This window comes from Mandrillus leucophaeus, unplaced genomic scaffold, assembly GCF_000951045.1.
Source record: "Mandrillus leucophaeus isolate KB7577 unplaced genomic scaffold, Mleu.le_1.0 Scaffold2, whole genome shotgun sequence".
Taxonomy (NCBI): Eukaryota; Metazoa; Chordata; class Mammalia; order Primates; family Cercopithecidae; genus Mandrillus; species Mandrillus leucophaeus.
In genome coordinates, this window is record NW_012102031.1 from 401,594 (window position 1) to 414,136 (window position 12,543).

The 12,543-nt window shown below is 55.1% G+C and overlaps 2 protein-coding genes across 3 annotated transcripts in view; one reads left to right on the forward strand and one right to left on the reverse strand.

Annotated features, from left to right (window-relative positions):
* The first annotated feature begins 865 nt into the window (after nucleotides 1–865).
* Nucleotides 866–5,804, forward strand: LOC105538801 (cytochrome P450 2D17). Of its 2 annotated transcripts, XM_011978741.1 has the most exons (9): nucleotides 866–1,689; nucleotides 2,394–2,565; nucleotides 3,124–3,276; nucleotides 3,365–3,525; nucleotides 3,957–4,133; nucleotides 4,324–4,465; nucleotides 4,666–4,853; nucleotides 5,311–5,452; nucleotides 5,551–5,804. In XM_011978741.1, the coding sequence occupies exons 1-9, from the start codon at nucleotides 1,510–1,512 to the stop codon at nucleotides 5,727–5,729; spliced, it is 1,494 nt and encodes a 497-aa protein (XP_011834131.1). In that variant the 5' UTR covers nucleotides 866–1,509; the 3' UTR covers nucleotides 5,730–5,804. The 2 variants fall into 2 exon arrangements, with proteins under 2 accessions (XP_011834131.1, XP_011834132.1); XM_011978742.1 differs by lacking the exon at nucleotides 3,124–3,276.
* An 876-nt stretch (nucleotides 5,805–6,680) lies between these two features.
* Nucleotides 6,681–12,543, reverse strand: part of SMDT1 (single-pass membrane protein with aspartate-rich tail 1) — a 43,337-nt gene continuing 37,474 nt past the window's right edge. The window contains exons 2-4 of the mRNA XM_011978743.1: nucleotides 8,147–8,227; nucleotides 7,711–7,753; nucleotides 6,681–7,407 (exon numbers count right to left, since the gene is read on the reverse strand). Coding sequence (XP_011834133.1) covers nucleotides 6,895–7,407; nucleotides 7,711–7,753; nucleotides 8,147–8,196 — 606 coding nt within the window. The 5' untranslated portion in view covers nucleotides 8,197–8,227 and the 3' untranslated portion in view covers nucleotides 6,681–6,894. The remainder of the gene's footprint in view (nucleotides 7,408–7,710; nucleotides 7,754–8,146; nucleotides 8,228–12,543) is intronic.

The following is a 12,543-nucleotide window of genomic DNA, read 5'->3' on the forward strand; positions in this document are numbered from 1 at the left end:
TTGGGAGGCCAAGGCAGGTGGATCACCTGAGGTCAGGAGTTCGAGACCAGCCTGGCCAACATGGTGAAACCCTGTCTCTACTAAAAATACAAAAAAATCAGCCAGGCATGGTTGGTGGGTGCCTGTAATCCCAGCTACTCTGGAGGCTGAGGCAGGAGAATCACTTGAACCCTGGAGGCAGAGGTTGCAATGAGCCGAGATTCCGTCCTTGCACTCCAGCCTGGGCGACAAGAGCAAAACTCCGTCTCAAAAACAAAACGAAATTATTTGGGCTCAGTGGTGCCTGTAGTCCCAGCTACTTGGGAGGCAGGAGGTCTACTTGAGGTCACGACTGCAGTGAGCCGTGATCCTGCCACTGCACTCCAGCCTGGGCAACAGAGTAAGACCCTTTTTTTTTTTTTTTTTTAAGTCAACATATCCTGAACAAAGGATCCTCCATAACGTTCCCACCAGATTTCTAATCAGAAACATGGAGGCCAGAAAGCAGTGGAGGACAACGGCCCTCAGGCAGCCCTGAAGGATGTTGTCACAGGCTGGGGCAAGGGCCTTCAGGTTACTAACTGGAAGCTCTGGGAACAGCCCTGTTGCAAACAAGAAGCCATGGCCAGGCCGGAGCCCAGGAATGCGGGCTGGGCTGGGATCCAGGTGACAGCTTTGAGGCTCACTGGGAGCAGCCTCTGGACAGGAGAAATCCCACGCAGGAAACCTCAGGCATGGCTGAGAAGCGCAGTACTTGGTGCTGGGTCTGCATGTGTGTGTGTGACAATGCGTGTGCCGAGTGTCAGTGTGAGTCTGTGTGCATGTGAGTACTGTCTTCGTGTGGGTGATTTTGTGGGTGTGTGATCGTGTCCCTGCAAGTGTGGACAAGTGTCTGGGAGTGGACAAGAGGTCTGTGCACCATCAGGGGTGTGCATAGCGTCTGTGCATGTCAAGAGTGCAGTGTGAAGCGAAGGGACCAGGCCCATGGCGCCTCTGATCATCATGAGCTCCCTAAGGCCCCAGGTAAGTGCCAGTGACAGATAAGGGTGGTAAAGGCCACTCTGGAATGGGTAGGTGGGGTAAGGAAAGGAGAAGGCCATGTTCTGGAGGAGGGGTTGTGACCACATTAGGGTGTATGAGCCTAGCAGAGAGGTGGATGGCAGGGTGCAATGAGACCTTGGTTATCCCAGAAGCCTGTGCGGGCTTGAGAAGCTGGGAGAGCAGAGAGGGAGTGACTTCTCCAACCAGGCCCCTCCACCACCCTACCCTGGGTAAGGGCCTGGAGCGGGCAGCAGGGGCAAAGACCTCTGGAGCAGCCCCTACCCGCCCTGGCCTGACCCTGTACCCACTGGCAGTACAATCAAAACAGCAGATTGGCTCACAGCAGAGGGCAAAGGCCATGATCAGCTTCCTTTATAAGGGAATGATCACGCACTTGGTGTGCCGAGAGTGTCCTGCTTGGTCCTCTGTGCCTGGTGCGGTGGGGGAGCCAGGTGTGTCCAGAGGAGCCCAGGGGGCAGTGAGGCAGCTATGGAGCTAGATGCACTGGTGCCCCTGGCTGTGACAGTGGCCATCTTCCTGCTCCTGGTGGACCTGATGCACCGGCGCCAACGCTGGGCTGCACGCTACCCGCCAGGTCCCCTGCCACTGCCGGGGCTGGGCAACCTGCTGCATGTGGACTTCAAGAACACACCATACTGCTTCGACCAGGTGAGGGAGGAGGTCCTGGAGGGTGGCAGAGGTCCTGAGGATCCCCCACCAGCAGCAAACATGGGTGGTGGGTGAAACCACAGGCTGGACCAGAAGCCAGGCTGAGAAGGGGAAGCAGGTTTGGGGGACTTCCTGGGGGAGGGCATTTGTGCATGGCATGAAGGACTGGATTTTCCAAAAACCAAGGAAGAGTAGGGCAAGGGCCTGGAGGTGGAGCTGGACTTGGCAGTGGGCGTGCAAGCCCATTGGGCACAATATGTTATGGAGCACAAAGTCCCTTCTGCTGACACCAGAAGGAAAGGACTTACGAATGGAAGACAAGTCAGGGTCCTGAGTGCCGTTTAAATCAGGAAATCAAGGATGAAGGGTGTGCAGTGACCTGGTTCAAACCTTTTGCACTGTGGGTCCTCAGGCCTCACTGCTCACTGGCATGGACCATCATCTGTAAAATGGGATGCTAACTGGGGTCTATTGGCAATTTTGGTGACCCTTAAAAGGTCATAGCCGGGTGATGCAGCCAAACTGAGTTCCTCCATTATAGAAGGTGTGAACCCCACCCCCACCTCAGGATCATGAGGCCAGGTCTCCTCCTTCCACCTGCTCACTCCTGGTAGCCCCGGGGGTAGCCCAAGGCTCAAATAGGACTAGGACCTGCAGTCTGGGGGGACCCTGGCTTGACGGAGGCCCTGACCCTCCCTCTGCAGTTGCGGCGCCGCTTCGGGGACGTGTTCAGCCTGCAGCTGGCCTGGACGCCGGTGGTCGTGCTCAACGGGCTGGCGGCCGTGCGCGAGGCGCTGGTGACCTACGGCGAGGACACAGCCGACCGCCCACCTGTGCCCATCAACCAGGTCCTGGGTTTTGGGCCACGCTCCCAAGGCAAGTGGCGGTGGGCACAGAGACCTCATTTCCGTGGGCCCTGGGTGGGCGGGCGGTGACCGAAGTCCGAGCTGGGCGGAGAGGGCGCGGGGTCGTGGATGTGAAACAGAAAGGCCAGCCAGTGGGGCCAGCGGGCCAGGAAACCACCTGCACTGGGGAGGTGTGAGCCTGGGGATGAGGTCGGGGCTTGTGACGAGTGGGCGGGGCCACTGCCCAGACCCGCCAGGAGCCGGGTGGGTGAGGATGACGCCTTTCCCAGCTGGAATCAGGTGTCGAAGAGGGGGACGGCGTCAGCGCCTGTGCGTGGGCTCAGTGTAGGTGGGAGGGGGCATGCGGGATCTTCCCTGAGTGGAAAGGCGGTCAGGGTGGGCAGAGAAGAGGTGGGGCAAAAACCTGCCCCAGCCAGGGAAGCAAGGCAGATAAGCAGAGTGGGCCCTGTGCCCAGCTGGACCAGGCGAGGGGCTGCTGGAGACCTTGGGTAGCGCTGGGTTGGAGTGGGTGGCAGAGGGTGGGGCCAAGGACTTCATGGCCACTCGCACCTGCCTGTCCTGCCCCCAGGGGTGTTCCTGGCGCGCTACGGGCCCGCGTGGCGCGAGCAGAGGCGCTTCTCCGTGTCTACCTTGCGCAACTTGGGCCTGGGCAAGAAGTCGCTGGAGCAATGGGTGACCGAGGAGGCCGCCTGCCTCTGTGCCGCCTTCGCCGACCAAGCCGGTGGGTGATGGGCAGAGGGGCACAAGGCGGGAACTGGGAAGGTGGGGGACAGCGAAGGTGACCCCTGACCCGCATCTCCCGCCCCCAGGACGACCCTTTAGCCCAAACAGCCTCCTGGATAAAGCAGTGAGCAACGTGATCGCCTCCCTCACCTATGGGCGCCGCTTCGAATACGACGACCCTCGCTTCCTCAGGCTGTTTGACCTAACATATGAGGCACTGAAGGAGGAGTCAGGCTTATTGCGTGAGGTGCAGAGCGATGGACCCCGGAGTCTCTGCAGGGCGAGCTCCTGAGAAGTGCCAGGGCTGCAGTGGGGTCTCCGAGGAACAGGATTTGCAGAGGGTTTGGGAAAGGACATTCCTAGAGAGTCCACTGCTAGAGGAAGGGCCTGGAGGAGGAGGGAAAATCTCAGACAAGGTCATAGGAGAGGTGTGCCCGGGTCAGGGGGCACCAAGAAAGGCCAAGGACTGTGCCCCCTGTCCATGGTGGAGATTTCGATTTTGGGTTTCTCTTCTGGCAGCCCAGGGCAAGGAGAGAGGGTGGAGGCTGGCACTTGGAGAGGTCAGTGGTAAAGACAGGCAGACCCTGGGTCTTCCCTGGAGACAGCTGGGGCCTGAGACTGGTCCAGGTGAACACAGGGCACAGGAGAGATTGAGACCCCGTTCTGTGTCTGGTGTAGGTGCTGAATGCCGTCCCCCTCCTCCTGCGCATCCCAGCGCTGGCTGGCAAGGTCCTACGCTCCCAAAAGGCTTTCCTGACCCAGCTGGATGAGCTGCTGACCGAGCACAGGATGACCTGGGACCCAGCCCAGCCACCCCGAGACCTGACTGAGGCCTTCCTGGCAGAGATGGAGAAGGTGAGAGCGGCTGCCACGGTGGGGAGCAAGGGTGGTGGATTGAACATCCCAGGAGGAATGAGGGGAGGCTGGGCAAAAGGTGGGGCCAGGGCATCCCGGCAAGCAGCATCTGGGCTGACAGGTACAGAATGGGAGGTCATTAGGGGGCTACCCCAATATGTCCCCTGAGCACCCTCTTGGCCCTGCTCAGGCCAAGGGGAACCCTGAGAGTAGCTTCAATGAAGAGAACCTGCGCATGGTGGTGGCTGACCTGTTCTCTGCTGGGATGGTGACCACCTCGACCACACTGGCCTGGGGCCTCCTGCTCATGATCCTGCACCCGGATGTGCAGCGTGAGTCCAGCTGGGGCCGAGTGCAGGGGGCGAGGGAGGAAGGGTACAGGTGGGGGCCCGTGAACTTAGCTGGGACACCCGGGGCTCCCAGCACAGTCTTGAACAGGCTCCTGTAAGCCTGACCTCCTCCAACACAGGACGCAAAGTGTCAGGGCCACCCCCTAGGTGCTGACCCATTGTGGGGACGCATGTCTGTCCAGGCCGTGTCCAACAGGAGATCGACGACGTGATAGGACAGGCGCGGCGACCTGAGATGGGTGACCAGGCTCGCATGCCCTACACCACTGCCGTGATTCACGAGGTGCAGCGCTTTGGGGACATCGTCCCCCTGGGTGTGACCCATATGACATCCCGTGACATCGAAGTGCAGGGCTTCCTCATCCCTAAGGTAGGCCTGGAGCCCTCCTCACCCCAGCTCAGCACCAGCCCCTGGTGGTAGCCCCAGCATGGCCACTACCAGGTGGGCCCAATCTAGGAACCCTGGCCACCCAGTCCTCAATGCCATCACATCAACTGTCCCAGCTTGGTTGTGGGGTCCAGAGTAGAGGCAGGGCTAGCCTGTCCATACAGAACCCCAGTCTAGTGGGGTAGACAGATCAGGACCTGCCAGAATGTCGGACGGCCCAATGCCTGTAGGGAGAGGGAGCAGCGTGGGTGCTCCTGAGAGGTGTGACTGCGCCCTGCCATGGGGTCAGAGAGGGTGCTCAGGAGCTTCTTAGTTAGGTGCAGGACTAGTTGAGAGTCCAGCTGTGTGCCAGGTAGTGTGTGTCCCCTGTGTGTTTGGTGGCAGGGGTACCAACATCTTAGAGCCCAGTCCCCACTCTCACCCTGCATCTCCTTCCCAGGGGACAACGCTCTTCACCAACCTGTCATCAGTGCTGAAGGATGAGGCCGTCTGGGAGAAGCCCTTCCGCTTCCACCCCGAACACTTCCTGGATGCTCAGGGCCACTTTGTGAAGCCAGAGGCCTTCCTGCCTTTCTCAGCAGGTGCCTGTGGGGAGCCCGGCTCCCTGTCCCCTTCTGTGGAATCTTGCAGGGGTCCTGCCCGGGAGGCAGGCTCACTGACACCCCTCCCCTCCCCACAGGCCGCCGTGCATGCCTCGGGGAGCCCCTGGCCCGCATGGAGCTCTTCCTCTTCTTCACCTGCCTGCTGCAGCGCTTCAGCTTCTCGGTGCCCGCCGGACAGCCCCGGCCCAGCCACCAGGGTGTCTTTGCTTTCCTGGTGACCCCATCCCCCTACGAGCTTTGTGCTGTGCCCCGCTAGAATGGGGTACCTAGTCCCCAGCCTGCTCCCTAGCCAGGGGCCCTGATGTACAATAAAGCAATGTGGTAGTTCCAACTTGGGTCCCCTGCCCAGGCCCTGGTTGGCAACATCCTCCCCAGGGCAGTCCCACCCCTGCCTCATTCCTGCTTACCCCACCACCTGGCCGCGTTTGAGACGGGTATATTGAGGTTAAGCAGATGTCAGCTAGCCTTGCCCATAATCCCATGTCCCCCACTGACCCAACTCTGCCCAGATTGGTGACAAGAACTACATTGTTCTGGCATCTGGGGGAAGGAGCCAGAATGGGCTGACTAGAGGTGTCAGCCCTGAGTGTGGTGGAGAGGGCAGGACTCAGCCTGGAGGCCCACATTTCAGGCCTAACTCAGCCCACCCCCCATCAGGGGCAGCGGTCCCGCCAGCACCATCACAACAGTTACCTCCTTTCATATATGACACTCCAAAAAGGAAGACAAATCATGGCATCAGGGACCTAGATGCCAGGGCTACCTCCCAGAGCTCAGTCAGCAGGTGCCAGAACGTTCCCTGGGAAGGCCCCAAGGCCCCATGGAAGCCCAGGACTAAGCCACCGCCCTCAGCCTCTGTCACCTCACCACACGACTGGCCACCTCTCTGGGTCCTCAGACATGCTGCTGTCCAGACCCCTGACCAGTGGCGAGTTTGCCCTCAGGGCCAGGCTGGAGCTGGAGAACACTTGCTGGGCTCCAACCCTAGGTGCCATCCTCCCGGTAGGGGGTCAGGCAGGGCCCACAGGCTTGGCCAGGGGCCATGCATGAGCCCTGTGGGCCACAGGCCTGCCCTAGGGACAGGAGTCAACCTTGGGCCTATGAGGCACTGGGGCGGGCAGAGGAGGAGGTGGTGGCATGGACAAGCTGAGAGCCAGAGACCCTGACCCTAGTCCTGGCTCTGCCATTACCCCAAGTGACCCTGGGCTTCTGTTTCCCTTCTGCCAATGAGAAGGCTGCTTCAGCTGCCCCGAGTCCTGTCTTCCTGCTCTGCCTTCTGGGGCTGTAGCCCTTGCTGGCCTGGAGCCCACCAAAGGCAGGGGCCGCTGTCCTCGCCGACACAATGGGCTGGGCTGGGCACACAGGCAGTGCCCAAGAGTTTCTAATGAGCATCTGCTTACCTGAGTCCTGGGCAGACCCTCTTAGGGAACAGCCTGGGATAGAGAACCACAGACACTCTGAGAAGCCACCTGAGACCTCTTTTGCCAGAGGACCCTACAGCATCCCTGGCAGCGGTTCCCGCCAGCATTTCTGTAAATGCCCTCTTGCCAGGGTGCAGCCCGGCTGTCAGCACAAGAGGGACGTTGGTCCATCCCCTGGCACCAAGTCAGTCGGAAGGCCGGCCAGGGCCCCCTTGTCCCTTCCAGAGACAATCCATTGTGGTGACATGGCTCGGTGGCAGGAAGTGCTGTTCCTGCAGCTGTGGGGACAGGGAATGTGGATGAAGCCACACTGGGTTTCTCTGAAGACGGAGGCCCCAAAAGGCAGCAGCAGGGCCTATAGCAGCAGCAACTCTTGGAATTATTGGAAACTTTTTCTTCACAGTTCTGAGTCTTGAGGGTGTTGGAAGCTGAGAGCCAGTCCAGGCAGAGCTCTGTCATGAGCACGGGGAACCAGTCCCAGGGCCTTATGCTCTTTGCTGTCCTCAGAGGCCTCTGCAAAGTAGAAACCGGCAGCCTTTTGAGTCCCCTGCTGGGAGCAAACCTCCCTCTGTGATGCCCAGGGGCCAGGTCAGCTGTGGTGAAAGGTAGGGATGCAGCCAGCTCAGGGGAGTGGCCCGGAGTTCCTGCCCACCCAAGGAGGCTCCTAGGAAGGTCCAGGTACCTGACTCCTGGGCTGCTTCCCTCCCCTCCACAGCTCAGGAAGGTGGGAAAGGGCTGGGGTGTGTGAGACCCTAGCAGTCGCTGAGAAGTAGGGTGGAAGCAGCCCCCTGCAGCACACTGGGCCTGTGGTCTTACCAGATGGATACCCAGCAATTTCCTTTTGAACCTTTTTATTTTCCTGGCAGGAGGAAGAAGAACCCAGCAGTGAGATCAGGCAGGTTCTGTGTTACACAGACAGGGAAACAGGCTCTGTCTGCAAGAAGTCGGTGGGGCCAGGATGAGGCCCAGTCTGTTCACACATGGCTGCTGCCTCTCAGCTCTGCACAGATGTCCTCACTCCCCTGGGACAGCAGCTTGGCCTGCTGGTCTTGAGGTTGAGCCAGCCTCCAGTACTGCCTCCCTGCCCTGCTGCCTCCCACTCTGCAGTGCTCCGTGGCTGCTCAGTCGGACTCATGCTGGAGACATTCCAGTTGAAGCCCCGGGCTGTCCTTACCTCCCAGTCTGGGGTCCCTGCCACCTCTTCTTGCTCAGCAGGAATGGGGCTAGGTGCTTCCTCCCATAGGGACTTCACCTGCTCTCCCTCCTAAGACAAGACAGCAGCCTCCTCGGGGGCAGCATCATTCAGTCCTCCAGGTCCCCTGGGGATCATGACCTGCAGGAGGGCAGACTGTGGGCAGAAAGGCCTTCAGAGCACCTCATCCTCCCGTTCTCACACTGGGGTGTCGCAGTCCTGTGAAGTTCTTCCTTTTCAGTTGAGCTGTGGTAACCTTGTGAGTTTCCTGGAGGGGGCCCGCCACTACCCCCGGGACTCCCTGCCATGTCTAACTGGGTCTAACTGAGCTCTGATAGGAGAGAGCCCCAGCCCTGAGCCTTCCAGGGGAAGCCTTACTTCAGAGGCTGGCTTCTTCCTACTCTTGACTTTGCGTCTCCACAAAGGGAGGTGGGAGGGGTGACACACAGCTATGAGTGGCGAGCAGTCCTTCCCTGACTGGACCATCCTCTCCAGGTGCAGTCCCCCTTACTGTGTCTGCCAAGGGGGCCAGCATAGCCACCGCACTCCAGGGGTAGAGGAGTGCCAGCCCTTACCCACCTGAGTGGGCACAGTGTAGCATTTATTCATTAGTCCCCACACTGGCCTGACAGTCTCCCCTATGGGCTGCATGACAAGGAGAGAGAAAAGGCTGAGGTGAGATCTGTCAACACCTCAACCTAAAAAATCTATAATTGAACCAGCCACAGTGGCTTATGCCTGTAATCCCAGCACTTTGCGAGGCGGAGGCGTGTGGATCCCCTGAGGTCAGGCGTTCAAGACCAGCCCGGCCAACATGGTGAAAACCCCGTCTCTACCAAAAGTACAAAAAATTAGCTGGTCGTGGTGGCGGGCATCTGTAATCCCAGCTACTTGGGAGGCTAAGGCAGGAGAATTGCTTGAACCTGGGAATTGGAGGTTGCAGTGAGGTGAGATCACGCCATTGCACTCCAGCCTGGTCAACGAGAGTGAAACTGTCTTTTTAAAAAAATCTATAATATCTTTAGAAAGATAAAACTTTCCATTCATGAAATAAGAATAGGAGGCTCTCAAATAAAAATGTTCAAACACCCACCACCACTAATTCTTGACAAAAATATAGTCTAGGTGCCGCAGCTCATGCCTGTAATCCCAGCATTTTGGTAGGCTAAGGCAGGAGGACTGTTTGAGCCTAGGAGTTCAACATCAGTCTGGGTCACCTAAAATCCTGTCTGCACAAAAAATTGAAATACTAGCTGAGTGTGGTGGCACACACCTGTAGTTTCAGCTGCTTCGGAGGTTGAGGCAGGAGGATCACTTGAGTCTGGGAACAAGGCTGCAGTGAACTATGATCCTGCCACTGCACTCCAGCCTGGGCAACAGAAAGAGACCTTGCCTTAAAATAAAAATAACATAATAATAGGAATGCAAAATCTAATCAAAGTGTACAAGCTAAACTTGAAAAAAATATTTTCCAGAAAGAACAGAGAAGAGGTCAGGAGCTTCAACAGCTAAATTGTTTAGATGTTTCTGAAAGAGGCAGCAGAGACAACAGACTAGGAGGCAGGGAGAGATGTCAAATACATACATTTCTTTTTTGTCAAGACAAGTTCTCAGAGATGAAGAACATGAGTTTCCAGTAGAGAAGGAAACATCAAGTGTTCAGGACAATGAATAAAGGGGACTCGCCCCTGATTTTGTTGTCAAGAAATTTCACAGCACCGAGGACAGAGCGGAACCTAAAAACTTCCAGAGATACAAACAAAAAAGTCTGAGCTTTAGGAATTCAACATTCATCAGACTTCTCAACACCAACCTTTGAAGCTATAAGATAATGAAGACCTTCAAAATCTGAGAGAAAATATTTCCAATCTAGAATTCTATACCTAGCCAAATGCTATGCAAGTATGAATTGAGATCTTTTCAGATACATGTCTCAAGACTACCCCTCAGGAAGCAACTGGAGGTTGTACTTTACTAAAAGGAGAAACGGAAAAGAAGATAACATGGGACCCAGCACAACAGGCAGGGAGAGCCCCTGAGCATAAGGGTGAATGAGGAGCTCAGGAGCACAGCTAGGCAGCAGACCTCCAGGGTGCCCCATCCAGATGGAATCAGGGAGATGGAGGGCTCCTGAGATATGTCTCCATGAAAACGATCATATGGACAAATGACCTGATCTGTCTAAATGTATTGCAAAAGAGATTTCTATTTTTGGCAGAAAATCTGAATGAATTAATTATATAATAGATGCACAGAAAACTAAAGAAAGAGAAGAAGAAAAACCAAAATCATGACTTAACCGGGACTACTGTCTACATTTTTTGTTTTGAGAAAGTCTTGCTCTGTTGCACAGATTGGAGTTTTTTTGAGATGGAGTCTTGCTCTGTCACCCAGGCTGGAGTGTAGTGGCATGATCATGTTTCACTGCAGCATCCACATCCTGTGCTCAAGTAAGTGACTCTCCCACCTCAGCTTCCTTAGTAGCTGGGATCACAGGGCACCACCACACCCAGCTAATTTTTTTTAATAGACAGTGTCTCCCAATGTTGTCCAGGCTGGTCTCAAACTCCTGGACTAAAGCGATCCTCCCACGTTGACCTCTCAAGTAGCTAGAATTACAGGCATGAGCCACTGTATTTTTCCGATTTTTTTTTTTTTTTTTGGTACAGAGTCACACTATGCTGACCAGGCTGGTCTGGAACTTCTGAGCTCAAGTGATCCTCCTGCCTTGGCCTCTCAAAGTGCAGAGATTATAGGCGTGAACTCTCACACCTGGCCTGTTTACATAGTTTAATAATATAAATCTTCGATGCTGATCTAATAAAAATCAAAATATGCCTTTTAGAATGGCTTTCAAAAATAACAAATGCTGGAGAGGAGGTAGAACAACTGGAACCTCTTGGTTATTGCTGATGAGACAGCCACTTTGAAAAAGTTTGAGTTTCTTACAAAATTAAACTTACTATATGACCCAAAAATTCCACTGCTAGCTCTTTATTCAAGTGTAAGGAAAATCTATGTTCACACAAAACTTGTACATGAATATTAATAGTGATTTGTGTACATGAATATTAATAGTGATTTTATGCCCCAAACTAGAAACAGCCCAAATGTTCTGGCACATCCAAACAATGGACCACCACTCAACAATAAAAGGAACAAACTACTGATACACATGACTAGATGAATCTCAAATGCTTTGTGCTAAGTAAAATAAACCAGACTGAAAAGGCTACCATACATTTCCATTTATATGACAATCTTCCATTTATATGACAATCTTGCAAAAGCAAAACTACAGGAACAGGAAACTGTTCACTGATTGCCAGGGTGTGGGAGTAGGAGGAAGAGTTGACTACAGGTGACTATTGAGGTTTTTTTTTTTTTTTGAGGCGGAGTCTCTGTCGCCCAGGCTGGAGTGTACTAGCGCAATCTCGGCTCACTGCAACATCCACCTCCTGGGTTTAAGGTATTTTTAGTAGAGACGGGGCTTCACTATGTTGGCCAGGCTGGTCTCAAACTCCTGACCTTAGGTGATCCACCTGCTTTGGCCTCCCAAAGTGCTGGGATTACAGGCGTGAGCCACCGAGGCCAGCCACTTTTTTTTTTTTTTAAGACAGAGTCTTGCTGTGTCACTCAGGCTGGAGTGCAGTGGAGTGATCACTGCTCACTGCAGCCTCAACATCCCACACTCAAGTGATCCTCTCACTTCAGCTTCCTGAGTAGCTGGGACCACAGGCACGCACCACCACGCCCAGCTACTTTTTAATTTTTTTTTGTAGAGACAGGGTCTCACTATGTTGCCCAGGCTGGTCTTGAACTCCTGGGCTCCACCAATCCTCCTGCCTTGCCCTCCTAAAGTGTAAGTGAGTCACAGTGCCCGTCCCTTAGATTCTCTCTTTAACCTCTAACTCCACCCTGTCTTCCTCACATTCAGCAGAGAACACAGGCACCATCAGATGGGCATTTCCTCAACTTTCTGCCACCAAACCCATTCACTCACCGGCTTCTCATGGGCCATTTCCTCTTCCAGGGGAGGAGAAGAGGAGGCTGCCCTCCTGTCTCCGAAGCTAGCCTTGCTCCTGTGCCCCGTTTCATCTGGTCTTCTCACCTGGGCATTTGGGGATCTCTTGTCTCACCTCAATATTCTCCTTTTCCTTTTTTCTGGCTCCTTCCATCAGCATCTAAACACATTGCTGATCTCTTCCATTAAAAAGAAAAAAGCCCTTCTCCCTTGAATCCATATTCCTTCTCCAGCTACTGTCCTAACTGACCCCCTACCCTTCACACCAGTCTCCTGAAAGTGGTGTTGGCAGGGAGTGTATTTACTACTTTCTACCTCTCCCGCACTCCACAATCCACTTCAACCTGTATCTGTCCCTATAAGCCTCTGAAACCCCCTCACTGAGGTCACCAATACACTCCTAGTCACCAAACCCAGCTGATCCTTTCCTTTC